Source organism: Crinia signifera, chromosome 6 (assembly GCF_055691185.1).
Source record: "Crinia signifera chromosome 6, ASM5569118v1, whole genome shotgun sequence".
Classification (NCBI taxonomy): domain Eukaryota; kingdom Metazoa; phylum Chordata; class Amphibia; order Anura; family Myobatrachidae; genus Crinia; species Crinia signifera.
Window position 1 is genome coordinate 254,647,088 of NC_139222.1, and position 27,828 is coordinate 254,674,915.

At 44.8% G+C, this 27,828-nt stretch overlaps 1 protein-coding gene across 1 annotated transcript; it reads right to left on the minus strand.

The window, feature by feature from the left end:
• Positions 1-9,306: 9,306 nt before the first annotated feature.
• On the minus strand, positions 9,307-25,870 carry M6PR (mannose-6-phosphate receptor, cation dependent). The gene is made up of 7 exons (XM_083149389.1): positions 25,290-25,870; positions 23,027-23,176; positions 21,671-21,843; positions 16,660-16,769; positions 15,324-15,454; positions 13,881-14,007; positions 9,307-10,250 (listed from the first exon to the last, which is right to left on the minus strand). The coding sequence occupies exons 2-7, from the start codon at positions 23,173-23,175 to the stop codon at positions 10,128-10,130; spliced, it is 813 nt and encodes a 270-aa protein (XP_083005515.1). The 5' UTR covers position 23,176; positions 25,290-25,870; the 3' UTR covers positions 9,307-10,127.
• Between the last annotated feature and the right edge of the window lie 1,958 nt (positions 25,871-27,828).

Sequence of the window (27,828 nt, forward strand, 5' to 3'; positions counted from 1 at the left end):
ATCAGCACCTGGAAGAAGATCCTGTAGACCAGTCGTTTCCGACCCCGGTCCTCAAGTTCCCCCAACAGTGCACGTTTTCCAGGTCTCCATGCAGAATCATAGGTGAAATAATTAGCTCCACCTGTGAATCTTTTAAAATATGTCTGAACAATGAGTGCACCTGCTGGGTGACCTGGAAAACATGCATTGTTGTGGACACTTGATGACAAGGATTGGGAACCACTGCTGTAGACCATCTGGGACGGTTTGTTGAAAGTACCTCTTGTGGACTTACTGTATATGGGTAAACATGAGGAATGTCAACATGACCATTACCTACATACTGAGTATGCCAGCACTGCATGTCGATAGTTTAACCATGTGTCAACATTCTAAATTCAACCTGTTCACTTGATATAACTGGCGACAAGTCCAATCACACTAGTCTACATAGGTGCCGGACGGCTCCCCGACAGTCGGGATTCCGATAGTCATTACTCTAACGTCGGAATCCCGACTGCTCCCTCGTGGGGTCCACGACCCCCGTAGAGGGAGAATAAAATAGGTGGCGAGCGTAGCTCGCCACCGTGCCCGCAGCGTGGCGAGCGCAGCGCGCCCGCAAGGGGATCAATTGCGCTCCCAACGCTGTGCAGTCGGGATTCCGACGTCTGACTAATGACTGTCAGAATCCCGACCGTCGGGTATTTATACCACACCCGTCTACATAGATGTCTTGAGCAGAATCTGGCACTTACGCAACAGTGTGTAACCTTGCCTGAACTTGTATGTGTATATTTAAAGTTTATCAGAGTCGCCCTCATCCCAAAGGAGAAGCTGCTGAAATGGGGTGTGAGTTACATCCTTATGATCGAGAGAGCCAAGAGGAGCAAATAACTGCAGCCTTCTCCAGGAAATCAGGCAGGGACTACTGGTGTAGTCATTGTCAGTCTCAATTGCAGGATTATCCAGAGTTTCCCAAACTCCATCAGTACAATCCTGTTTGAAGGATATTCATGCTTGAGCATCGGGGGTGAGATTTAATAGGATGAGAGATTCAGAAAGTGAGAGATTTGGGAAGAAATCTCCTGTTTTTTTAAAGTGGCAATCATTTACACTGAAAAATCAAACTGGTTTTGCATTGTAAATGATTGCCGCTTTAAAAAACAGGTGATTTCTTTCCAAATCTCTCACGTCCTGAATCTCTCATCCTATTAAATCTCACCCTAGGTGTCTTAATTAGTACTGCAGTCAATTCAGTTTAACCATCTTGACTCAAGCATGGATCTCTTATTACGGGGACTGTAAGGGCAGAGTATGGGAAAGTGGAATAATCTTTTCAATAAACCTATGTCTCAAAGACATAATCACTGTTTAACATATACACAATAAAAATGAATGTGAATGGGCTTGTGTTGTACCTGGGGTGAAAAAAAATTCCTTTTCATCCTTTTGCATCTATGATTTGTGTAACACCTTAGTCTGCTCAGGGTAGAGAGTTAAGCTGGCCATACATCAGGATGACCTGCATACGATCTGATCGTAAGCAGGTCGTGGAGCTGTCGAACGAGCAATCGTATGTGCTTAAAAGCAAATATGATCGCTTGTTCAACTGTAATGAGAGACGATGGATGAGACATGCAGCACGTCTTATCTGGGGGCCAACCCCAGGACCCGCGGGAGTGTGCATCGCACGCACGCAATCCATCGCACGACATGTCGAGATTGGACGGTTGGGTCCAATTTTGCTCTGGTGTATGGGAGCCTTAAAAATAAACAAGCTAAAACTTTCTCCCTGGTGTGTATTTGCCATCGCTTTGGGAAGTGTTATTCTAATAATGCTGTACTTTATTTTTCTGGGAGTGCAAATGGGGACAAAACGCGGCTTCCTGGGAGGCAAGTATGTAAATAGCGTAACAGGAATTGCACAGTAGTCTTTCCTCTTCTAAGCTGGAAATCCGCTATGTCCCTCCCACGTCTCCCAATTGTGCTGACCGCTGGAAGGGGCTGTACATCCAGGAATGTTTCTATGGGTTTGGGAATTTGATTTGAAAAATAGATATCCACAAAGAAACCTATGGATACAAAAATGGAGCTATATTTAGAATCAACACGTGGGCAGATACGTTCGTACCATTCAACAAAAAAGGAAGAACCTATATTTCTCTGAAATACTTGAAAGTGAAAAAAAATGAATTGGCATCCATTGTTTTCTATGCCGTGTCTCTGGTTTGATGAAGGACTACTAGAGGCCTCGTCTGAATAGTCCGATGTTTTGCTCCTATGCGTTCTTGGGTGCTTTTTAGTTGAATGTTTTGGGTCATTGTCCACATGATCAGATCTGCAACTGAGACAGAACTCTCTGACACCGGGGACGATGTTCCATTCCAAGGATGCCTTACTTGTCTTGAAATGTTATTGTGTCCTGAATAGAATCAGTTTCCCATCCAGATACAGCAAAGCAGCCCCAAAATATAACCAAGCTGTATTTCTCTGGAAGTTTTTCTTGGCTTTTTATTTATTTATTCCTTGTTGTTCTTACTATCATTCTATGTGCCGGCAAAGAGACAATCCTTTTCTTTCTTTCTTTGCATTTGATCTCACTTATTGTCCATGACAGCTCACCCTCTTTTGAAACCATATTGATCTACAGGTTATAATTGGGGCATATTATCATACATCTTACAATTGATAGTAGTGCAGAAGTTTCCCATTCCCCTTTTACAAATATATCCTTTTGTGTAATCTGAGCTCGATTTTCCTCTTGCAGTTGCATCCAGTGAAGCTGAATACAGTCCCAAGGACTTTATTAACTTGCCTGGTGTGGTTGCATCAATTGCGACCAAACCAGCTTGTGCCATATCTGGCCTGGACGCAAACAACGCAACCAGTCAGAAACCGTGTCTGGCTCACGGGAAGATAATCTTCTTGCCCCCAATCACAATATGTATTTGACTAATCGTATTGTCTGTGACCAGGTAAGATATGGCATAATCTGGTATGGTCGCAAATAATGCAACCACGTCAGGCAAGTGGTTAAATACCTCCAGATCTCCCTGCATCTCATTCAGTGTCTGCCGGCTGCACAGAGGGGCAGCTGCACAGAGGAGGAGCGGCTGCGCGGAGGAGCAGCTGTCTGGTAAATTTGTCCAGGCGGCATCTCAGGTGCTCTGTAAGCTGGAATGTTCACAGTTTACTGAGCCAACCTGCATCAGTGCCTATGGAACGTGATGTGGGGGCTGGATGAAAGATAGCGCTGTCGGTACTAACTGCAGTACATTGGACGCACCACTAGAGACATGGCCAAGGAAGAAGCCAAGTGTCAGTAACATCTGTCTTTATGACCCATCCCAGGATCTAATCTGTATCATGATTCCATACTGCCCACTCAGTATGCAATACAGATTATGGGACACTGAAAACAGAACAAATCTCATAAAATCCAGAGATACGGCTTCAACAAAAAATAATTATTCCACCACAAACAATTGGGATGTTACCTATGCAGGCAGCATACGCTATGCATACGCTAACCTGACCGCATGAGCGATCCTTAAGCACTGCAAACACAGGAGTAGACGCACACCACCCCCTGCCTGCATTTGGGATTGCATCGGCCTGCAATGCGATCACAGTTCAAGACAAAAATGACTATCGGTCAGTGTCCCTCTGCAACTGCAGCCTGAGTAAGTGTAGTCTTACTCAGGCTGCCTGTTGCAGCCTAGCTTGCGAGGAAATGAAAATGGTCACATGATGTAGTCCTTAGCCTGGCCACTCCTGGATAAGGGGAGTGATCCTTCTCCCCGAATGCCTCTACACCGGTGCACCTGCCGGGTGACCCGTAAAACGTGAAATGTTGGGGGGGTCCTTGAGGACTGAGGTTGGGAACCACTGGTTTAAGAAATTACTACCCTCTACTGTCACTGGTAGGATGAGATTTGGGTTGGACCTTTTGTGTTAGCCTAATGGCGGAGAGCTTCACAGCTCGATTAGCCAAGGTGTAGACCACAGTTTCCCAACCTTGAGGCCATATGTTACAGGGTGTAAGAATTCGTAAGTGAGATATTTTAGCAGTTTTTGCAATAGTTTTTTTTTTTTTTTTCATTTAAGCAACAATCATTTACACTGAATAACCAGTGATTTTTGCCTGGCTGTGGTATGTTATGTCCTGGTGATCTGCAGGTCAACATTCAGAACGATAGTAGGAATGGTGTTTACCTAGTAGGACAATCCTTACCCTATACTATCGACATTGTGACTCAACGCAATGCAAATGCCTTCCCTTGATCCAAGGTCCAGTCCCAGCACACATTCTAGTATTCCAAAGAAAAGGAATTATCGTGAGTATAATCCAAAGCTTTCTTCTACATACTTCATGGCAGCCTTAACAATGGGATGTAACAAAGCAACAAGGGCGGGAATACAATACCTCATGCCATAGCCTGGAGAAGGACCTCTCTTTGCTCCCCGAGGAATCACAAATAATGCCTTTGTTTTCCTAAAGTCCTCGGTTCACTTTAAGTAAATATTATATCCCCTAACCACGTCCAGGGTGTGGAGATTCTCTTCTCTCCGATTAGTAGGAGTCGGGTAAAAAGAAGGTAAAATAATTTCTTGACCAAGATGAAAAGATGAAATTACTTTTGGCAAAAAAGATGGATTTGTCATCAGAACCACTTTATCCGAAAAGTTCTTTAAATATGGGTCTTCTATCCACAATGCCTGAATCTCACCTACTCTCCTGGCCGAAGTAATAGCAACAAGAAAAATCATTTTCCATGTTAGAAACTTCAGACTAGTTCTATCTAAAGGTTCAAATGGAGGAGACATAGGTCCATTCAAAACTAAATTCAAATCCCACTGGGGAACTGTAGACCTGACCCTTGGTCGAATTCTTTTGATCGCTTGGCAGAACCTTTTAATCAAATCCTGCTCAGCTAACTTTTTATCCAGTAAAACACTCAACGCCGAAATATGTACCTTCAGAGTTGACACTGCCAGACCCTTATTAAACACATAGAAACTGAAGTATATCTGACATACTCGCATTCGGAAATATGAATTTCCCTTTAGACCATTCCACAAAGATCTTCCGAGCCTGAAGAAGAATATTGATTACTTCTGGAGAGAGACCTTTATCTTTTAATTGCTGCCTCTCAAATTCCACGCCGCTAAACGCAGAGCCTGTGGGTTTTGGCATTGAATGAGGCCTTGTCTCAGGAGATTGGGTGACTCTGGTAGGAACCCCGGATCTTCCACTGCCATACTCTCCAGCATTGGAAACCACGCCCTTCTGGGCCAGTATGGAAGGATGGCGATTACTCGGACCTGCTCCATCCTGATCTTCCACAGCACTCTCTGTATTAGGGAGAAAGGAGGAAAAACATAAGCGCGGGAAAATTGCCACTTCTGGGACAGTGCATCTATCCCGCATGAGCCCTGAGCTGGATAACAGGAAAAAAAAAAATCGAAGGGTCTTCTTGTTGACCGCTGACACCATCAGACCTGATTCTGGTAGCCCGAACCTTTGAACTACCGATTATTGAATATTGTGTTGTCCAACTCCCATTCCACTGGAACGGGATCTAACCTGCTCAGACAATCTGCTATCTGGTTGTACTCTCCCGGAACGTGGAGAGCCGATATGAACTTCAGATGTTCTTTGGCCCAGGTCATAATGTTTTGAACCTCCTCTAACAGGGCCGGACTTCGAGTACCTCCTTGCCTGTTGATATAAGATACAGTCGTGACGTTGTCTGAGAATATGCGCAAGTGGGACCCTGCTAGATCTTCTTGAAAAAAGATTATCGTCTGCCAAACAGCTCTTAGTTCAGTTGGAAGACCACTCCGCTTTTTGATGTGACCATACGCCTTGACACATTTTCCCGAGGCCGTGTGCCCCCCAGCCTGTCGCGCTTGTATCTGTAGTTATTACCTTGTAACGAGGGCTTACCAGAGATAGAGTTCCTAATGCCAGCCGATCTCCTTCCCACCAATCTAGAGATTTCACCACTCTTGCTGTGATTCTTATCAGATGCTCCAGAAAAAAACAGCTTACTGGATACTTCAGAAGTTCCCATTGTAACTGTCTCATTCTCCACCTCGCCCAGGTTACAATCTCAACTGTTGAGGCCATCATACCTAACAAGCTCATTGCTGTCCTTAGTGATACTTTGTTCTTTTCTCTTACAGACAGTATTAATTGCTGTATTCTATCGCATCTTTTTCTTGAAATGGACACTCGGAACGCGGCTGTATTTATGAGTATACCCAAATACTGAATTTCCTGAGTAGGGACCAGATTACTTTTTCCCAAATGGTTTTCCAGCCGTGTTCCTGAAGAAAGAGTTTGTTGCCTCGCAAGCTTCTTCTTCTGACCGAGCCGCGATCAGTATATCGTCCAGATAGGCCCAGACCATTATTTTTCTTCTTCTGAGACTTTCGATAAGAACCACCAGGACTTACGTAAAAACTCTTGGGGAGGACATAAGACCGAACGGCAGACAGGTGAACTGGAAATGTCTGCCTTCTACGCCGAACCTTAGAAACTTTTGGTCCTGAACTGCAATAGGGATATGAAAGTAGGCGTCCCTGAGGTCTATGGACACTAGATAGTCCCCTTTCCTCAACCCCATGAGAATTGACTTGGTGGTCTCCATGTGGAATTTTTTCTTTCTTATTCTGTCGTTGAGATGACGCAAATCTATAATGGTCCTGAATTCTCTGGACGCTTTGGTTACTACAAATATACGGGAATAGAACCCCAATTCCCTTGCTGTAGGTGGAACTTCTTCGACCGCTCCAGAGTCGATGAGATCTTTTAAATTTGACTGAAGAGCTTCTCTCTCTCTGCACCTGGCGGAGGAAGTTTCGAAATTAAAAATCTTGCCAATCTTGGCTTTGCAAAAAATTCTAGGCGGTATCCCGTGGCAACTATCTGTAGGAGCCACTTGTCCTGAATGTTTTTTTTCCATAAATGTGCGAACTGCATCAGTCTGCCCGCCACTGGAATCTTTACCACGGGAGGCATGCCGTCACTGCTTTTGTCCCCCTTTTCGGAGTGACTAAAAAACACCCGAGAGGTGTCGGACGTATATCTGTCCCTAAAGGGCCTGCCTGGCATGTAGGACCTGTCCTGTCTGAATGACTGCCTATACGGGTAATTAACATATCTACCCCTCTTGTCTTGTGGTAGTCTGACCGACTTCCCACCAGTCATTCTCTGGATCATCAGATCCAACTTACTCCCAAACAAAAAAGAAGGAGGGTTGCCAATTTACTTTTAGAATGGGAGTCAGCAGCCCAAGACTTGAGTTAAAGTGCTCTGTGAGCCACTACCCCCGATGTGACTGATTTAGCTGAAAAATCTAGAATATCAAGAGACGCCTCACAGATATAATCTATGGCCAATTGCATTTGGGCCAGATATTTGCTCATCTGGTCCTGAGACACTTTCTCCTGCAGGTCTTCTTGAAGAGATGCACACCACAACCTAAGTGCCCTGGCCAAAGATGCTACAGCCACACCTGACTTCATAGAAATAGAGCTGGCAATATGTAGTCTCTTGAGGGCACTCTCCATTTTTTATCCATGGAGTCCTTCAAAGACGCCCCATCCTCCAATGGAATTCTGGTCTTCGTGGTAACCTCGGCCACAGCAGCATCTATTTTAGGGATACTGCACCATTTGAGGAATTCCTCATCATCGATAGGGTACATACGGTCCACCATTTTGAATGACCCTATCCTCTTATCAATGCCGAGCCATTCTTTAGTCAAAATGTCCTTGACTACTTTGTGGACCGGAAAGCATCTACCCTTCCTGGTTCTATACTCAAACAGGGTATCATAATCAGACTTGACAGGTTATTTATAATTGAGAGTTTTGTAAAGATCCTTAAGTACCAACTGTACCAAATCCAAATTAAATAGATGTTCATCCTCAACTACTTCCCCTGACTCCACGGTGGAACCGTCAGAGCCCGCATCATCAGATGCTGCAACAGAGTCCACATCCAAATCGTGATTGCCAGACTGAGACCTAGCTCTCTTGCTACCATTAAACTCATCCTTGGTAACAAAATTTTTCTTCATCCACGTTATAAGTTCGGCCAACTGAGAAGAAGCAGAAGGCCCAGTAGATTTCTTAGCACAATCTTGACAAAGGGCATCCTCCCCTACAAAAGATTTGTCACATGCTAGGCAACTCTTAGCAGTGTTCTTCTTTTTACAGGTTTTCTTCTTGGACATAGAAGGCACACTATAACAGAAAAGGCCCCTATTACTAACTAGCATAATCAAAGAGAATAATAAAGAACCAGTCCTCACAGAGGACTTACCTGGGCAGCGCAGTACTAGCTCTCTGAGAGGTATCCTCTAGCACAGCAGAATCCATTTTTTCCAAGAGAAAATCCCCAGCGCCTGTTACACCGGCCAGGTGCTTTATATATGAGCTCTTCCGCTCATTTGGAACGCACGCTGCCTGCTGGAACGCAGCCCGCGTGTGACAGGGCCTTAGCTGAATGACGCGTCCCCCGGCGCACACTGCGCGTGATGTCACCACCCGGGTGACACGCACGGCATGCTGGAACACCAGCCGCGCGATAAGGCTGCCTGTTATGACGCGCTTCCCGGCGAGTGCCACGTGCACGTCCTCTTCTGCCAGGAGGCGCGCACGTGGCCTGCTCAAAGCACGCGCCTGCCGGCGCGCCTTGATGACGCTGCCTCATGAGCCTCCTGAGCCACAGCGTGCTCCCTTGCAGCTGCTGAAGAAGCGCACACCAGTGACTATGCCTCCATTACACTGCCGGCAAGATGTGTGCTCAACCCTCCGGGAAAAAAAGAGTCTCCATGCCGCAGGTCAGTGTCCTTAAGCCACCGGCCTGGACCATATTCTTAAAAGGGGCAAAGCACCGCCAACCACAGCCACTGCCCAGTATAGTAGCATACCAGCCTACTATAAAGGAATAAAAATAAAAAAAACCTACACTAACTACCTGTACTATATAAGGAGACAGGAAAAAGACTAGAGGACATGGGGAGGAGGAGTGCTATATAGAGGAAGAGGAGGGGCTGGATCCTAGAGATGAAAAAACTACCTGTCTAATTAAAGGGGAAGAAGGGATAAACCCATTGTTAAGGCTGCTCTGAAGTATGTAGAAAAAATATATATTTTTTTACTCAACATTTTTTATTTGAATTTATAGAACAAATGGGAGCGACGCTGGCACTTGTAGCGGATATTTTGAACATTACCCACAGATTTTGTTACTCAAAGGGTTAACTATACATTGTATCTATACCCAATGGCAAATTAACGACTCATTCATTTTTTTCTTTTAAACTTTATTTTTTGTATAAAAAAAACAAAACAAAAACAAATCCCATCAACTCACCAATAAAGTCACACAAGGTATAAACACCCATAGAAAGGTTGATGCCCCACCCCAAAAAAGTTATTGGAAAAGGTACGAGACAAGAGGCAAAGCAAGGAGGTGTAATGGTGGATCTGACGCTGCACTATATGTGAACCACACCTAAACCAATGAGGTGGACTATGTTATTAGCAAAGTTTTTATTTTTCCGTGTTTTTAAGTGCGTAAAAAGTGTTAAAGACCAATGTAGTGAAATGATACAACTGGCCTTCCAAACAAAAAGTATGTGTTCTATCTAAAAAGTGATTTAATCTGCCATTTAATCCATCAATAAAGGATTACTTTTATTTTTCCTCCCTTAAATTTGCTAATGTACCCACCAACCCCGTAATACCAAAGTCTTTCCATAGACTTTTGCCTCTTCTCTATCAGTTTCCGGACGTACTGTATCCTGAGTTTGTGTTTTGGTCTTCAGGGCTGTAGCGCTCAGTGCTATAACAGCAGCAGACACCTGGCTGGCTACCAAGAGAAGGTACGATATTGGCTCTACTCTCACGTACATCACATAGCAGGTGCCTACCCAAGTGCAGGCTTGTGGCAGCAATAACTCCACAAGGTGGGAGGGAGGAGGGTCATGGGAACTTTCATCCCACACTGCAGCGGAGAAGCATTACGAAAGAAAAGAGGTTCTAAAGCAGCAGGGAAGAAACGGATGGAAGGTATGTGCTTCTTCCGATCGCTAGGTTTCATTCACAGAGAGGTCACTGGTGACTTCGAATCACATAGGTAGAAGGTGGTCGTCTCTTTCTTCTGGCTCCTCGCCAAGTTGATCATCTCCTACTCCTCGGTATGCCGTCTCTGCAGATCGAGGTTGAGATCGGCAAACAAAATCACATCCGTCCTACAAATAAGAGTAAAGAGCTCGATAAAATGTCCACCCAGAAGGTATGGTCAAGTCATGGATGCAGTTGTGTCCTACAACATTGCTCAATCCCCCATTGTATGCTTAGAACTCCACCTATACATGTGAATAGTTTTATTTTTCTGTAAGATCAACCATCTTCATGAGATGATACCAAAATTTGTGACATACATCACACATCAAAGCGCTCAATAGCTCCTCTAGGTTTTCTGCACCCACAGCCTAATTTCCTCACATAACTCACTTGCATGCTCTCTGCTCTGCTCGGGTTGCAGTCTCAGCTACTCCCACTCCCAGACGACTTCCATCCTCTGGAATGTCCGCCCATGCTGGTAGAATTTTAGCCATGCCCTTGGAACTCATTTCCTTACTTCTGGCTTAACCCACCTCCTCCTGACTCTGCAGTTTTTGCCTTCCTCTAAATATGGTGTCCAGGCATAACCCCTATAGATTGTAAAATTGAGCAAGCAGTATACTCTCCTGTCTTCCCTACATACAGTTGCAAGAAAAAGTATGTGAACCCTTTGAAATTACCTGGATTTCTGTATAAATTGGCCATAAAATGTGTTCTGATCTTCATCTAAGTCACAACAATAGAGAAACACAGTCTGCTCAAACTAATACCACACACTTATAAATTCTCATGTTTTTATTGAACACACCATGTACGCTTTCACAGTGCAGGGTGGACAAAGTATGTGAACCCTTGGATTTAATAACTGGTTGACCCTTATTTGGCAGCAATAACCTCAACTAAACAACGGTCAGTAGTAATTTTGTACCATTCCTCTTTACAAAATGGTTTCAGTTCAGCAATATTCTCGTGATGTCTGGTGTGAATCGCTCTCTTGAGGTAATGCCGCAGCATCTCAACAGGGTTGAGGTCAGGACTCTGCGTGAAGCCATTCTGTTGTTGATCTACTTCTGTCCTTTGGGTCGTTGTCCTGTTGCATCACCTATCTTCTGTTGAGCTTCAATTGGTGGACAGATGGCCTTAAATTCTCCTGCAAAATGTCTTGATAAACTTGGGAATTAATTTTTCTGTCGCCCAAACCACCATACTTCACAGTTGGGATGAGGCTTTGATGGTGTAATGTGCCTTTTTTTCCTCCACACAGTGTTGTGTGTTCCTTCCAAACAACTCAACTTTGGTTTCACCTGTCTACAGAATATTTTGCCAGTAGTGCTGAGGAACATCTAGGTGCTCTTTTGCAAACTTCAAATGTGCAGCAATGGTTTTTGTGGATAGCAGTGGCTACATCTGTGGTGTCCTCCCATGAACTCCATTCTTGTTTAGTGTTTTATGTATCATAGATTCGTCAACAGAGATGTTAGCATGTGCCAGAGATTTCTGTAAGTCTTTAGCTGACACTCTAGGATTTTTCTTCACCTCATTGAGCATTCTATGCTGTGCTCTTGCAGTCATCTTTACAGGACGGCCACTCCTAGGGAGAGTAGCAACAGTGCGGAACTTTCTCCTTTTATAGACAAATTGTCTTACCGTGGACTGATGAACATCAAGGCTTTTATAGATTCTTTCATAACCCTTTCCAGCTTTATGCAAGTCAACAATTCTTAATTGTGGGTCTTCTGAGAGCTATTTTGTGCGAGGCATAGTTCACATCAGGAAATACTTCTTGAGAATAGCAAACTCAAAACTGTTGTGTGTCTTTTATAGGGCAGGGCAGCTTTAACCAACACCTCCAATCTAGTCTCATTGATTGGACTCCAGGTTGGCTGACTCCTGATTCCAATTATCTATTGGAGAAGCTAGGGGTTCACATACTTTGTCCACCCTGCACTGTGAATGTTTACATGGTGGGTTCAATAAAAACATGAGAACATATAATTGTGGTATTAGTTTAAGCAGACTGTGTTTGTCTATTGTTGTGACTTAGATGAAGATCAGAACACAATTTATGCAGAATTCCAGGTAATTCCAAAGGGTTCACATACTTTTTCTTGCAACTGTAATTATGTTAACTGCACACTGGAATTAGGAATTTAAGTGTGTGACAAACAGGGTAGATTGTCCCAGTTCTTTGAGAAAGATTAACCAATTCATGTCCAATATCTAGTCAGGTTCAACAGTCCTAGCGCTAGTAGCAGATCCAATGGTGAGCCACTTTAAAAGAAGAACATTAACATCGTGAAACATTCAATGTAGGCCATTTTCTAATAAAAAAAATGGTACTCTTTACCTAGCACGGCGCCCATCGCGGCGATTTCCCATAGGGAACAATGTTAAAAGTGTCAATGGACGCGATTTTAGTGTTCACTGCCTCAATGCCCGCGATTTTTCCATAGGAAACAATGTTAAATGGGCCACAGAGCCCAATTAGTCCCCCTGAAGTCTGAAATGGCCCCCACAATTGTTAACGCCACCCCACGATCAACGTGAACCCGAAGCGTGGCGAGCGGCGGCGGTACGCGTCCTCCGACCTTTTCATACCCCCACTATCCACGTCGGCGTGGAGTTGAGAATAGAATAGTGTGGCGAGCCCCGCGAGGGGACGCGGATACCTTCACAGGTAAACGCGTCCCTTCGCGGGCTTCACAGGTGTCCGCGTCCCCTCGCCACGCTTCGGGCTCGGTGGCTCGCTGCGCTCGTCACACTATTCTATTCTCAACTCCACGCCGACGTGGATAGTGGGGGTATGAAAAGGTCGGAGGACGCGTACCGCTGCGCTCGCCACGCTTCGGGTTCACGTTGATCGTGGGGTGGCGTTAACAAATGTGGGGGCCATTTCAGACTTCAGGGGGACTATTAGGGCTCTGTAGTCCATTTAACATTGTTTCCTATGGACAAATCGCGGCCATTGAGGCATTGAACACAAAAATCGCGTCTATTGACACTTTTAACATTGATCCCTATGGGAAATCGCGGGCATCGCGTCGCACCCGTTTTTTTAGTGCATGGGATGCCCGCGATTTTTTACCCCCGATGAACGCGATGCCAATCGCGGGCGCCGTGCTAGGTAAAGAGTACCAAAAAAAGACAATTAATTTAAACATTTAAACCTTAATTTGGACTGCAATAGGTCAATACATTATCTGGGAGTCTACAGTCTTATGGTGAAAACAGGGTTAATTCCTTGCCCACATAGGTGCATCACATGGGTGTGAGTAATTAGAGGGCAGTGCTTGGGGAAGAGGCTTAAATAGACTGCCTTGTGTTTTGATCAGGGTGACTGATGCTGGGCAAACTGGCTGAATCTAGTGTATAAACAGTGACAGGGTCACGGGAATACATTGCTGATGTAATAACGAGAACCACAGTAGTTTGTCTGTGCAGTCCTGACAACTGGTGAATAAACTACAGCCCAGTGGTTCTACAAAACCTGTGTGATCATTCAGTTATTGTGCCACAATTGAAACTTAATAAACCAGGCCTGATTAAATGCCCCAGAAGCCTGTCTACAGAAAACTTGGCATAGACCACCCCCCCCCCCTTCCACACACACACACACACACACACACACACACACACTTTCATTGCATGATTGCAATGAATGTTCCCACCCCCTACATGAATCATCGGGGAACACCAGTGCACATCATAGATTACCATTTACAGAGTTCAAGGTCATTTCAAATCATGATACTAACCGCTACAAGGTTGCCAAACTCTTGCCAGAAGGTGTAATTTGGGAACTGCTCCATACCTTTGGCTCCCACCACAAAGCGCTGGTACAGGAAACCGCAAATAATATACAATGCAACCAGGACGGCAAACCTGGAGGTGAAAAACAACGCATTAATTACAGTCTGTTTCATTATTACTCAGTGTGATGCGATCAATCTCTCATATTGTGTTTTCTTTCTCATTTTCTTACTGCAGAAAGCAGCAGCTCATTAAAAATACGAAATCCCGGCGTTCAAAATCCCAACGGGGGGGGGGGCGACACGTGTATCGCCCCCCGTTGCGGGCTCGCCACGCAGTGGGCCCGGTGCCTTGCTACGCTCAGCACGCTAATTTATTCTCCCTCTAGAGAGGGAGAAAGTGTCGGGATTACGGCGTCGGGATTCCGACCACCGGGATTATAACTGCATCCCATTAAATCTATTGATCTAGAAATGTGTCAATAAACATCTAGCCTCCTTTTGCGTTAAATAGCTCTTCTACTTGCACCACACTCCTGGCACTACGCCTCTGTAGTGTCAGGAGTCTTTTTTTGACCTTTCCCATTACATGCATCTTATTCAGTGCGAACAGCATAAGCAGCTTCTTCTGATCCGAATGATATGCAGCATGCCTATATTCTGTGTGACCACGGCTATATCTGCATGCGAAATGCTCCGCTACAGTGTTATCCTGCAAAGCATAAGATGCTTGGGCCTTGGGCTATTTGTTCTGTTTTGCCAATAAGTTGCATTTTAATGAAAATGGTAAAACACAAATACACTTGGCAATACCAAGTCACACAGAGTTCACGGGTTATGTGTAACAGGACTAGGGTGACCAACTCATCCCTTTAATCCGGGACACATATTAATTACACAGGTTCTGTGGCTGGATTTCACCTGGTTTTAAACTGCCACAGAACCTGTGTAATTAATATGTGTCCCGGATTAAAGGGATGAGTTGGTCACCTTAAACAGGACTTGTAGCTAGGGTTACAACCTCATCCCTGTAATTCTGGACACATTTATTACACAGGTTCTGTGGCTGATTCAACCAGGTGAGATGGAGTCTTGAATTCAGCCAGCCACAGAACCTGTGTAATTAATGTGTGTCCGCAATTAAAGGGATGAGGTGGTAACCCTACTTGTAGTGCATGTCCATGTCAATAAAAGCCTTTGACACTTAGGAAATGCTGACATTTTACTATAATATTCCATAGGGACATCTGGCAAAAAGTTCTAACACTGCAGCAGCAAACTTTGTAAAAACCAATACTTGTGTCATTTTCAAAGCTTTTGGCCATGGCTGTATGTGGACACATCAAGATGTAAGTTTGTAGCCAAAAAAAGTGAAGATTACGTACTAATAAAATGGACACTTTGGAATAATATAAATATTTAGCAATCACCCTCCTACATAATACTCACACAATAAGTAGAATAGAGCCCACACTGAGATGATATTCCACCAGGGGGCAGGCAACACTGCTGTCCATCTCAAAGAGGTAGAAACAGTCATTTGACTTTTGTCTCTCTTCGTTAACCACTGTAAAGCCATCCTGCCACAGAAGAAAGAGAACGTGGTATAACGGAGCGGTTTGGTTGTGCCGTTAGCATTAGTTGAACTTTATTCTTCTTTTGTTTTAAAGGTTAACCTTAGTGCATACCTCCCAACTTTCGATGCCCTGGAAGCGGGACGATGCTCCAGCGCGCCGGAGGCGCGTCGAAATTTCCCGGGGGCGTGGCCTAATTTGGGGGCGTGGCCTATACTCGCGGCTCTTCCGCGAGGCCACGCCCCCATTTTTTCGCTATGGGGGCATGACCCAGAGGCTCTGTGAGCCTCTAGCCATGCCCCCAGTCCCCTGGCTGCGGGAATAGACGCTGTGCGCATGCGCACAGCGTTTATTCCCCGCTGCTTAGCAGCTGACAGGGGGGACTCCCAACAGCCCCCCCACACCGCGGGACACTGCCGCCCGCGGGTGGGACATCGGGACAGGCCCTGACAATCGGGACTGTCCCGATAAAATCGGGACTGTTGGGAGGTATGTTAGTGTGACTGGCATACACCTGTATGTGGTGGGTTCCTGAATCTGATCAGTTTTATTTTCTTAAGCCCCGTGTCCTCTACTCCCTTTATGTTATGCAACTCTGCCATATCTTGCATCCCTGACCCACTTTGTGTAGTGGGAGGACTCCTTTTTGGGGCCCTGGGACCCCACAGGGGTTCTGGGGTGGTCTTATGCCTGGTACACACCAAAACGATGCAGATCATATGATGATCGTACGATCGGCTCACGATCTGTTGGAGCACATGATCTGCTCACGACCTGCATGCGATCTGAATCTGATCTGATCTGGACCTGAACCCAGCTGAATGGTTGTTTCCAGAGCCTACCTGCTGCAGGTAGGATCTGTGAAACGACCAGCGGGGCCGCGCAGCAGATCAGATCTGAAATGGCCCAAAACATGCCCAATTTACATACAATCGGTTGAGATTGTTTCTAAATTGGGTGTTTTGGGGCCAAAAAAGTTCTGGTGTGTACCCTACATTACCCCTATAGTACTATTCCAGATTGTAAGTCATATGTGAATCAACTTTGATGTAAATTGCTCCAGGCATTCTAGAGTTATGCTGGAACATCAATCTCTATATAAAACACACACAAACACAGCATTACAATTTGCTGCACTATAAACACAAACGGTTTTTAAAGTAGTACAGCAAAGGGGATCTTGCCCCCATTAATTATGCTCTAGACCATACCGCCAGGGTGTCTTTGTTACAGGATATCATGACCATCGCTTTCCTCGATTCTTGACCACAGTGATTGTCATATTTATCCCCAGATTTGTAGAAAAGCAATATCCAATCCGCTGCAGAACAAAGACAAAATTCAAAGATTAATATAATACAGTGTGCGATTTACTTTCTATTCAATCCTGATTCGATCCCTTTGAATTGGAATCGAATTCCACAGAGCAGTGTACACATTACATTTGGACAATATAGTCTTGCCTGCACAGACTATTTTTCTATTAGATTTCAATGTCGCGTGGCCATGCATGGGGATCGAAATGGAATGTGTTTCACCATATCTGAGCCAAATTATTAGAAACGTGTATCCTTGTGGGCTCGCTTCGCTCGTCATATTAGGGCAAGGCGATCCGATTCACTACTGCTGCGCTCAGCACACGTTAGCATTTACCATCATGGATAAAAATAAATAAGAATAAAATGTTTTTTTTTTTTAAAGTGTGTGTCGACCACTGGCATGTCAACCTCTTGAAACTGTTGACCTGAAGTACCATCTTGTACAGGCCGACATTTTGACCCCCGTCAAACATTTGGGGTCAACTTGTTGAGCAGTCTATCTTTTTCCTGAAGATCTATCAACCAGATACTGGTAAAGGTGAAGCACAAATTATATTTGTAACAATATACAGTGTAAAAGCTTATATAATTTTGGATTGCCTGACTTTTATTGCAGGTGTCGACACAAGAGCATCGGCAACATCTGCCCTGTTTTGAGAAAATGGGCAGTGCCTCAATAGTTTACTTTGGGGAAGGCCCACTCCCTGCAGCGCAGTTGCAAATAAACTCTGGAAGTGTGACAGGTCCTACTGCGCATGCACCATAAAGCACATCAGCTATTTAAGCTCAGAAGTACAGGATCATTACAGATCCAATCGGAAGATTGCACAGTGTGTACGACCCACGTATATGTGCCACATGAATTGTATGCAGAGCACCTTATAGGATCAGCATAGATCCAATTGGAAGATCGCACAGTGTGCACGGCACTAATTGAGTGCACACCTTTTGACAATTACCAGTGACTCTGCCTGACAGATTGTGAGCACTAGTACAAGTGTAGGACAAACCTGTCCGTACGGATTATACATCTGCACCATATGCAGTGGTTCAGATAGAACTATCGTGGGCAGAATCAACCCCATTTGAGGAATATATACGCAGAGGGCAACACATTGCTTTGATTAGACAACAGACAGTGAGAATATCACCGTGTTAATCAAACACCCTACACAGGCAATGGATCACTGTCAATAGTAAAGGAGATCCTGGCATAGAATCTAGTGTATACGATCTGACACAAGTTCCATTCACATATATATGTTATACTAACCCTTAATAGCGCATTGGTTATTTAAAACACAGAAGCGCAACACCAGTTGGGATACAATCTTAGGATTGCACAGTGTGTAGGGCAATCAGTGTTTGCACATTTATTGCGACAGCTACCAGTAACTGTGCCCGTTAGAGAACTGTTTTGCTGTGCACATATAATCCATTTAAGCCTGTCAAATACGTCACTGGTATTGGCTTTCACTCTTGTATATGTGATATCAGAACTCGTTAATAGCGCATCAGAAAGCGTATGAGTTATCAAAACATAGAAGCACAGTGCGAGTGTTGATCCAATCTTAGGATTGCACAGTGTGTATGGCAATCAGTGATTGAAGATCCATCTTGGCAGTTAACAGTGACTCACTGTGTGCAGTACACCACTGGCATTTGCTTTCATTGATGTATATGTGATATATTAACTTGTTAACAGCGCATTATAAAATGCAGTAGCTATTTTAGCACAAAAACACAATGCTAGTGTAGATCCAACCTGAGGATTGCATAGTGTGTATGACATTCAGAGATCACACATTCGTACTGGCAGCCTACCAGTGATCTTGCCCAATAAAGAAATGCATGTATGTGAACACGTGATTCATATAACTGTGCACAACATACCATCAGTACTGTTCCTACCTATGTATACGTGCCACATGAACTGTATGTAGTGCACCATAAAGCACATCAGCTATTTAAGCTCAGAAGCACAGGATCATTACAGATCCAATCGTAAGATTGCACAGTGTGTACGACCCACGTATATGTGCCACATGAATTGTATGTAGAGCACCTTATAGGATCAGCATAGATCCAATTGGAAGATCGCACAGTGTGCACGGCACTAATTGAGTGCACACCCTTTGACAATTACCAGTGACTCTGCCTGACAGATTGTGAGCACTAGTACTAGTGTAGGACAAACCTGTCCGTACGGATTATACATCTGCACCATATGCAGTGGTTCAGATAGAACTATCGTGGGCAGAATCAACCCCATTTGAGGAATATATACGCAGAGGGCAATACATTGCTTTGATTAGACAACAGACAGTGAGAATATCACCGTGTTAATCAAACACCCTACACAGGCACTGCATTAATCCACTATCACACTGTGGAATTTAAGCAGTAACTAGACAAGTATATTCAAGCTACAATATTCACAGAGTGATTTTTAATCTTTAAAATTTCTTTTTCTCTTTAAATCTATATCTTGTTTTAATATTTTCGCTACTTACCTTAAGGTCTCATATCATTGACAAACTGTATTATCCAGCACCATTACAGAATGATGACCTACTAGCTCTTAATAAAGTTTAATAAATAAAACTTCTAAAAATAATCAAATACGTCAACAAATAAAGTATACACCTTTTATAGGTAAAAATAATATTTTATTACTGTGGAACAGGAGTGCATCCCAGTCAAACTGATTCACCTTTTTTCTCTTCCATTGTTATTGCTCATTTTTGAATCAGGGGATCAGCACCCTAAATTGCCAGGGAAGATATTTATAAAAATTTCCAGCGAATATAAGCACAATTATTCCACGATACCATACATTGCTTCAAAAGCACCTTATGGTGCGGGTCTCTCCACTCCTTCCCTACTGCGCATGCGCAAGTCTCAGGGAAAATGGCGCCGGTGTCCATGTTCCCAGTGGTTTCTGTACTGCACATTTCCAGGTATATGGATCATTTTTCTTAGGATTGTGCAATAAAAGGTAAGCGGTTTAAATGGGTGCATGTTGCACAATGAGGTCTGTACACAGAACACACGGTAACCCGCTAAGATTAGAGGGAAGGAGGTTTCTCAACCAACAAAAAGCAATGTTTCTTTACATTAAGGTGGTTATTCTGATTCACTCGGAAAGGCAAGCTCCGGCGACCAGCGATTAGAATGGGGCTGAAAAGGGGAGCGCGCACCCGGCGATTTATCGCCGGGGCACACTCCCATCACTGGCAATATTGTCGCCAGCGAACATATTTCCAGCGATTATAGCCCATATCGCTGCCGTGTGTACACAGCTTAAGAGTGCATAGAACTGCTTTCAATACTTGTATAGGTATTTTATCAAGAGACGGGTTTAATTGACGCTGACATCCCGCTGACGTCCTCAGATCTGTCTGGTCCCGGCTACAAGTTCCTACACCGGTCTGGTGTCATCACATCGTGCTGTTGCTGGACTTCTGTCGCCCGGGCTAAGAATTGCAGGTTTTCTGCCTACATATTGTTCTAAACTTACACGTATGTGAGCTATTTTATTATAGTAAAGTGTTACTTTTATACCGCTCATCTGTGCGCTTCTCTGGCTTTTTCTACATGTCTCTCTGCGTGGGTTATGGTGATTCCCACAACTGAGTAAAGCTGCACTACATGTGAAACTAATCTACGGACGGATCTACCTAAATACTGGAACTTTCTTGCGCAAATATTGGAAACTACTGTATTTATATATTTATTTATTTTTTTAATCTAGGAAACAGGATGAAAATGTAGGAACCAGACAAACTAAAAACTTACAACATAATGCCCATTACATGTCATACACACCCATTACATATTATACCACATACCATAATGCCCATTACATGTTATACCAAACACCAGGGGCAGATCCCCCCCAAAAATTACTCCTCCCCAACCCTCATAAGCGGCCTCCTAACTGTACCCCCCACGCCATACCCAGCAGCAACCTCCTAACTATACCCCCCCCTCATACCCAGCAGCAGCCTCCTAAATGTACCCCCCTCACAAGCACCACAGAAACATAGAATTTGACGGCAGAGAAGAACCACTTGGCCCATCTAGTCTGCCCCTTATTTAAACATGTTACCTCAAACCATATTTGATCCTTATTTCTTTGTAACAATATCAGCAGCCTCCTAGCTGCTCATCTTCACCCAGTAGCAGCATCCTAACCCCCTTACTCACCCAGCAGCACTGAAAAGAAGCAGCGCCAGGGCTGGCTGGACCGGCGAATCGCTTGCCTGGAAGTCCCATCAGCAGCGTGTTGTCCCACTGTATTGGCAGGACTGCGTTGTTACCTGGTCTCAGCTAAACAGCATCCGCAGGGTCCCCAATCAGGAAATAGGCAAGTGAGCAGCGCCTGCCCCGACGCAAATTCAGACACCCACAGCTCAGCCATCAAATCCAGACACAGGCAGCTCCCGCCCCCCGCTGCCGGTCCCGAAACCTACATCTCAGCAGCGTTTGCACGATTCTAGTCTTCAGAAAGGACAGGGTGGCACAGGCTGCGCTGTATCAGATCAGACCCGCAGCTATTTCAAAACTCGAGGCAGTGAGGCCATGGACCTGATCTGATACAGACGATGCCGGGTGAGTTGTCCACTGCGCTGCCGGCATTAATGCAAGCCTGGTGGCCAGGAAGCAGCATCTGGTCAACGTTGCGACCTGGCCCCGGGTTTTCTGGAGCCCTGCAATAGACCTCTTAAAGGGTAATATAGAATTATAAATGTAGCCTAAGATTAGAATTATATTATTCTGAATAGTTAATAATACTGTTTAAGTCACTTTATATCGAACTATATACATCCAACAGCACACAGCCGTCATATGGCTTAATTACAATAAATCTTTACACATTATGAAATCCACCGAGACTTACTTCCATTGATGACGTGGGTGTCATTGATGCGGCCAATCACAGTGGTCTCTGAGGAGCCAACTTTGGCCTGCACTAGCCCTTCATTAGAGCTTTTACTGCTATTATCGATCCTCCCACACACTTCAAACGTATACTTGTAGGTATCTGCGCCTAACTGAACAGTGGTCTCAAACCTGAAATACAAAAGAAAAGTGAATTTGATATCTCTGTACGCGCGCGCACACACACACACACACACACGTCCTATCCACATCGGTCAATACCTCTAGGTTACTGAATCTTGATTGAATTTATCTAGATGGCAAAATAGGTAATGTCCTCAAAACACATATTTATGTATCTATCGCAGGGACAGTATATAGTGGAGCAGCTATTAACAGTGTAATGTGCATTATCAGCCAAATATAATGTTTCATCATCTTAAACATATGGTAACAGCAGATGTGGTGCCTACGCACCTGTGCCTCAGTCTATGTATGGGGTTGGGAAGGACCAGTCTCCTAGAAGGCTAACTGACGTTCTCATGACATCATCAACACTGAACTTTAACCTTTCAGCAAAAATACCAGGTTATAGTTATAGTGTTCATTCTAGGGGTATGGGTCATTAGGTTGAGCCACAATAGGCATGCATTGGGTTGACCACTGAAGACACACTATTCTATTCTCCCTCCACACCCTAGTGGATGGTAGGGCATAAAATACCTGCTGTCGGCACATGTCGGCTAAAAAAAACTCATGTCGACCTTGGCACTGTCGACCTAATGCTTGCGTCTACCTTCCGACTTTAGCCATGTTGACCTATTTCACTGGTCGACCTAAGCTATGTAGACCTTCAGTGATCGACCCAATGCATGTCGACCTAATGACCGTTTACCCATTCTAGCAATGTGCATCTTTTAAAACCCATGCAGTTCCTTTTCCCTGCCTGAGGTGTCGCTCTCCTCTGTGGTGCTCCTAGCACAGGTCTGGTCTGCATATCATTGCTGAAATACAGGCCACATTGTGCTAGAAGCACAACAGCAGAAAGTGCCCCCCCCCACTCAACGATCAGTCTTTAATCCCTCCTCCACCTTTCCCCATCATATGATATACTGCAACCCAATGTTTGTGTGTGCATTTGTGTAACTGGTAGCACTACTGTAGATCTGGTCAGAGAGATTTTGAAAAGGAAAGGATTAGTGGATGGACAGCTAAGAAAGAGACAGCTAAATGTTAATGAAGTAGCTACTAGTTTTTCTTTTTACTCAATTTACACATTTCATTCTATAAATGGTGTGAATGTTCTGTATACCTCATGCATATGTTGTGTGACTGTCTGGGAAAGCATCTGTGACTCCTATCTGCACATCGTTACCTTTTGTTCTTCAATGGAGCTAGCTTTTTCAGAATTTCTTGCTCCGTTTTTGATTTATCACCTCCCGAAAGGATGCAATCGTCGGCAAGCTGCCCAAAGGTCGTAGCTGAGAAAGCAGCTAGGCAGACGCACCACAATTGTGCATACATCCTGTAAGAGAATAAATACTTCATATGGCAACATGCAACAGAATTCCTTGGTGCATAAAAGGGGGTTGCAGAGATCACATCTGCATCTGGGTCAATGGTGTGGCAACACTGTATATGTGGCGCCTGTATACCATATAACATTCAATAAGTGGCCCTCAAGCTGTGGAAATGTACATTCCAGAACACTCTTCCTAAGTTTATCATGCCCTGATAGCAAAATGATGCCGTGGCATGCTGGGATGTGTAGTTCCACAACAGCTGGATGTTGAATTCCCTTGCCATTTAACAAATACTACTCTTAAACTGGGTACACATTAGACCGGGCATGGTCAAACTATGGCCCCCCAGCTGTTGTGAAACTACAAGTCCCATCATGCCTTGCCACAGTTTTGCTATTAAGGAATGCTAAAACTATGGCAAGGCATGCTGGGATGTGCAGTTTCACAACAGCTGCAAGGCCACAGTTTGGTCATGCCTGCATTAGATGGTGTACCTAGCGCGATATCAGGAGCGACGGGACCCAGCATTGGCTGCATTCCGCAGCATGGCTCTCACTAGCAACACGTCATACACACTACATCAAATACACAAAAACACTGTACATAGGGATGCCGCCAATCTTTAATTTTTAATTTTAAGAGTCCGAGATCGGCCGGTATCCTGCACCGCTGGCAAATTTGGACCCTGTTACTTATGCTTCTTCCCGCCACAATGCTATTAGTTACATTTTTTATCTATCAGAGAGTGGACGAGGAAGGAAGGAAATCTACAAGGAGCACAGAGGTCAGAGGACATTACAACAATACTGGCAATTCATCATTAGTGTAATACACGGATGTAGGTATACAACAAGATCATTCACAATTTTGCTACACTCAAATGCAAAAAGTGGCCAGAACAACCCTGCAACTGCTTATTTTTATATTGCTACAACCAGATTAAAAACGCAAACATGCACAGCAGGCGCCTAAGGTGCCGGCAAGGTGGTGAGCGTGACACAGAAAGGGTAAACACTCAGCATGACTTAAGTGGATACTTCCTTCTGCAGAAGAGAATGGCAGAGAGCTGGTATTATGGCAGGGAACTGCTTATTTCATAATATCACGAGTGAACCAAAGTCTGTAAGTGGGACATACCATATAACTATACAGCGGGAGGAATCGCTCTGTACTGCAGACAACGCCTATCTTGGTAAGAAGAACACTTATTAAAATGTTTCATTCCTATTTACTATAAACAGAATCATTTGTTTTGTGTCCAGACTGCAGGGTTAGATACCATTTGTGTCATTTCCCAATACATGGAAGACTGTGACTTCAGTGTGCAATACAGCAGTTGCTTACTATTTAACTATGACAGGCCAGGCCAACCTGTCGTTCTTCGGCTGTTGAAAAACTACAAGTCCCAGCATTCCTCTCCACAGTTTATTAGGGATGTTAAAACTATAGCAAGGCACACCTGGAGAGCCAAAGGTTGGCCAGGCCTGAGCTAGAATCTGATTGGTTGCTATGGGTAATATTCTGGTGCAACATTTGCTCCTAACTTCATAACGGGGGACCGATAGCCCAAAGTTACGTAAGAACACGAATAATGAAATTTTTTATTTAAAGGGCGCAACACCATGGTGCCAGGATTATCGTTCCAACAAGAACCTTCCCGTTGATGTAACTCCCGATTATAGCGTCTCCATCTGGCTACTTCCTAACAGCACAGCAATAGAATGAACTGACAAACTATTTGGTAATGGTTAATTAAATAAAATCTAAAACACATTAAATTTTCAGCAGCCATTAGTTGCCACATGGCAGGCACACTGGCAGGTGGGGAGGTTGACTGGGGCTGTAAACCTGTTCCGCTATGGTCCATTATTGTTTTAATTCTACCCAGTACGCTTACTAAATTAAAGAGGAAACTGTTCTCATAGGAAACATGTCTTCAGTCCATATTTACCATGAGTGTGTCTGTGTGCTTATTTCCACCCTTTATGTGACGATCGGCCAGAGACTAGCAACCTGCAGCTGTTATGGAACTACAAGTCCCAGCAGAGGCAGGGCATTCTAGGAATTGCTTTACGACGCTGTATAACCCTGCAAAATAAACTGTACACATATTACCTGTATCTGTCTTCTCCTTCCAATAGGATCCGGCAGCTCTCAATCCTGTGCCCCTTAAGCAGCAAATAGGTTCTCTCAGATTCAAGTGTTTTAGTTCTACTTCAGGGCACACATCACACCCCAAGCTGTACAAGACACCCCTCAACCTAAACAACCACTGGCCAGAAATATCCTGACCTGCAATAATCTAATAACAAACCCGATTATATGTAACTCACAGTATGAGCATGCCAGCAGCTGCCCCTCCAAGTCACCCCTAACCACACACACCCCTCGGTAAGGACCCTCTATGAGCCTGATATCAGCTGCTCATCGCCCAATACAGAGCTGTGAAAGGTGACCAGCAGCCCCCCTGGTCCCTACCCTACTATCAAAGATCCCTACAGCTAATCATGTGACCCTCTCATTCAGAATCACTCCTCTCCTGTTACTTCTCCTTTCTGCTCAGCAAGACCGGAAACCGGAAGCAAAGCGGAAGCAGAAGCCGGGTTGCAAGCTGTGGGCAAGTGGGGGTTTGTGTGACTCTGACAGCGACCAGCGAGCAGCCAGGACCCCTCCTCCGCTCTATGGCTGGGACTCAGTCACGGGGATTTGGTCACATGCTTTCACGTAGTCTGCGTCGCAGTCTGGGTCCGGTAGTGAGGCATGACGGGATTTGTAGTTTCTGCGGCTGCTGCGCTGCTTGACTTGTTCCTACTGACATGAGCTAAATGTGCACGGACAGGGCCAGGAAATCTTCCTATTTCCTCATACTTGTCAGTTTGCGCAAGGCAATTGTGACCATCTGTGTCATTATTGAAAGTGAAAAAAATAATCACTGCATTGTTATTATAATCCTAGGGTAATGCAGTGTGCAGATACCCATTCCGCTTGGGATGAAATAGCTGGCAACAATTATAAATACTGTAGTTTTCCTCCTGCTGACCTGGTGCATTCACGTGTTGGGCCTAATTCAGATGTGGTTGGAGTTGCTAATACTGCTGAGTCCTTGGACGCATCATCTGTTCTCTCTGCCGCCATTGGGCTGCGTATAGCACAAAGCAGCCAGGAAATCTCCATTCCGACGATGGAGATCCCTGATCTCTTCCCTCCCACTTACGACGACTCCATTTCCTCCATCAATCGCTGGCAGTCTGTTGCTGTTCTGCTTCCAATGTCGTAGGACCTAGGGATGGTCATTGAGCGTCGATGATTTGAATTCATAATTTTTCTCCAAGGTGTCCGGACTCAGCCCAGTTTGGACGACCAGCACCCTTGAAATCCCGGCCCAAGCCCTGGTTGACCCACAGTTCAGGGGTAATCACCGTTTGCTGAAAACATCAATGGTTCCCTTAGAGATGGTTTTACACCATCAATGTTATCCATCAATGGTACCCATTGATGGATAATCAACCAAAGGCCACCCATAGGAGGAGCCATTCATGCACATGTGCAAAGTACCAAACAACGGACTTTGGGCATAATAGCACAACAACTACCTTACCATTATGTGCAATAATAGACTCGTTCCATGCTGTTCCCATTAAAGTAGGACAGTCCGATTTTGAGGACTTGATCAGGCCAGAAAGTAGAGAGGCGTGTTCTGCTCATTTATGCTAGTTTACACTTTCCATGGTGTGCTTGCTCTTACAACCATTGTTGCCTCCCCTCCTGCATTCTGCATGAGACTCCCTGAAATCGGAGCAATCTCCCTCTCTCCCTGAAGAGTCTAGAAATCTCCCTGATTTCTCCTAATCCACCTTATGCTGCTGCTACCTTTTTGCAGTAAAAAAAGAATCAGATATATCCAATCAGATGGGATTTGCACTTGGAATTTATTGCATAGGCATCACATTTATTATCATATATGTTGTGCTGTGAGAGAAGAAACTAAATATCACAGCAAATAACTGCAAACAAATAATCCAATATTGCAGGCAGCAGTTTTATTATCAGTACCTGCTACCTTTCCCAAAGTATATACTGGTAGATAATATGCGCTATCCCCGTGCGTTATAGCAGGGGATAGCGCATCCCCTGATCTATCACACCCGCCGAGCGTTTACTCTAACGCCGGCGGTGTGGGGCAGGAGGCATAGCGCAGGGGCGATGTTTTGCACTGCGCCCCTGCCTCCTGCCAGATTTATGAACGGTCAGCATCGCTGACCGTTCCGCCGCCTGCAGCTGTCGACTTCGCCAGCTGCAGACGGCGATGCCTATACCTAACAACAGGGACAGCGCTGTCCCTGCTGCTGGGGCTGAGCTGCGTTGGGATCTCGCGAGACTAGCGAGATCCCGCGCATGCGCAGTCAGCCGGCCGGGGGGGAAGGAGACGGCGCATCAGTATTAACTGATGCGCTGTCTTCAGGAGGGACATCGCCGGAGGGGGGAGTTAGCGCTCCCCCACTCCGGCGGCAATATCTTAGTAGATCTTGTCGGTGTCCCCTCCTGCTTCGCCTCGCTAATGAGGTGAAGCAGGAACTGTTATAGCGGCGCGATAGGCGCCGCTATAATAAATCTACCCCATAGTTCCTAATGTTATCTAGAAGTATCTTGCAAC

Excerpts from the sequence above, each read along its gene's own strand:
- M6PR (XM_083149389.1), bottom strand. The coding sequence starts at position 23,175 with ATGTATGCACAATTGTGGTGCGTCTGCCTAGCTGCTTTCTCAGCTACG. Across the intron at positions 21,844-23,026 it reads GCTCCATTGAAGAACAAAAG|GTTTGAGACCACTGTTCAGT; the intron begins GTAACGATGTGC and ends TTTGTATTTCAG. Across the intron at positions 14,008-15,323 it reads GGCTCTATTCTACTTATTGT|GTTTGCCGTCCTGGTTGCAT; the intron begins GTGAGTATTATG and ends TTTCACCTCCAG.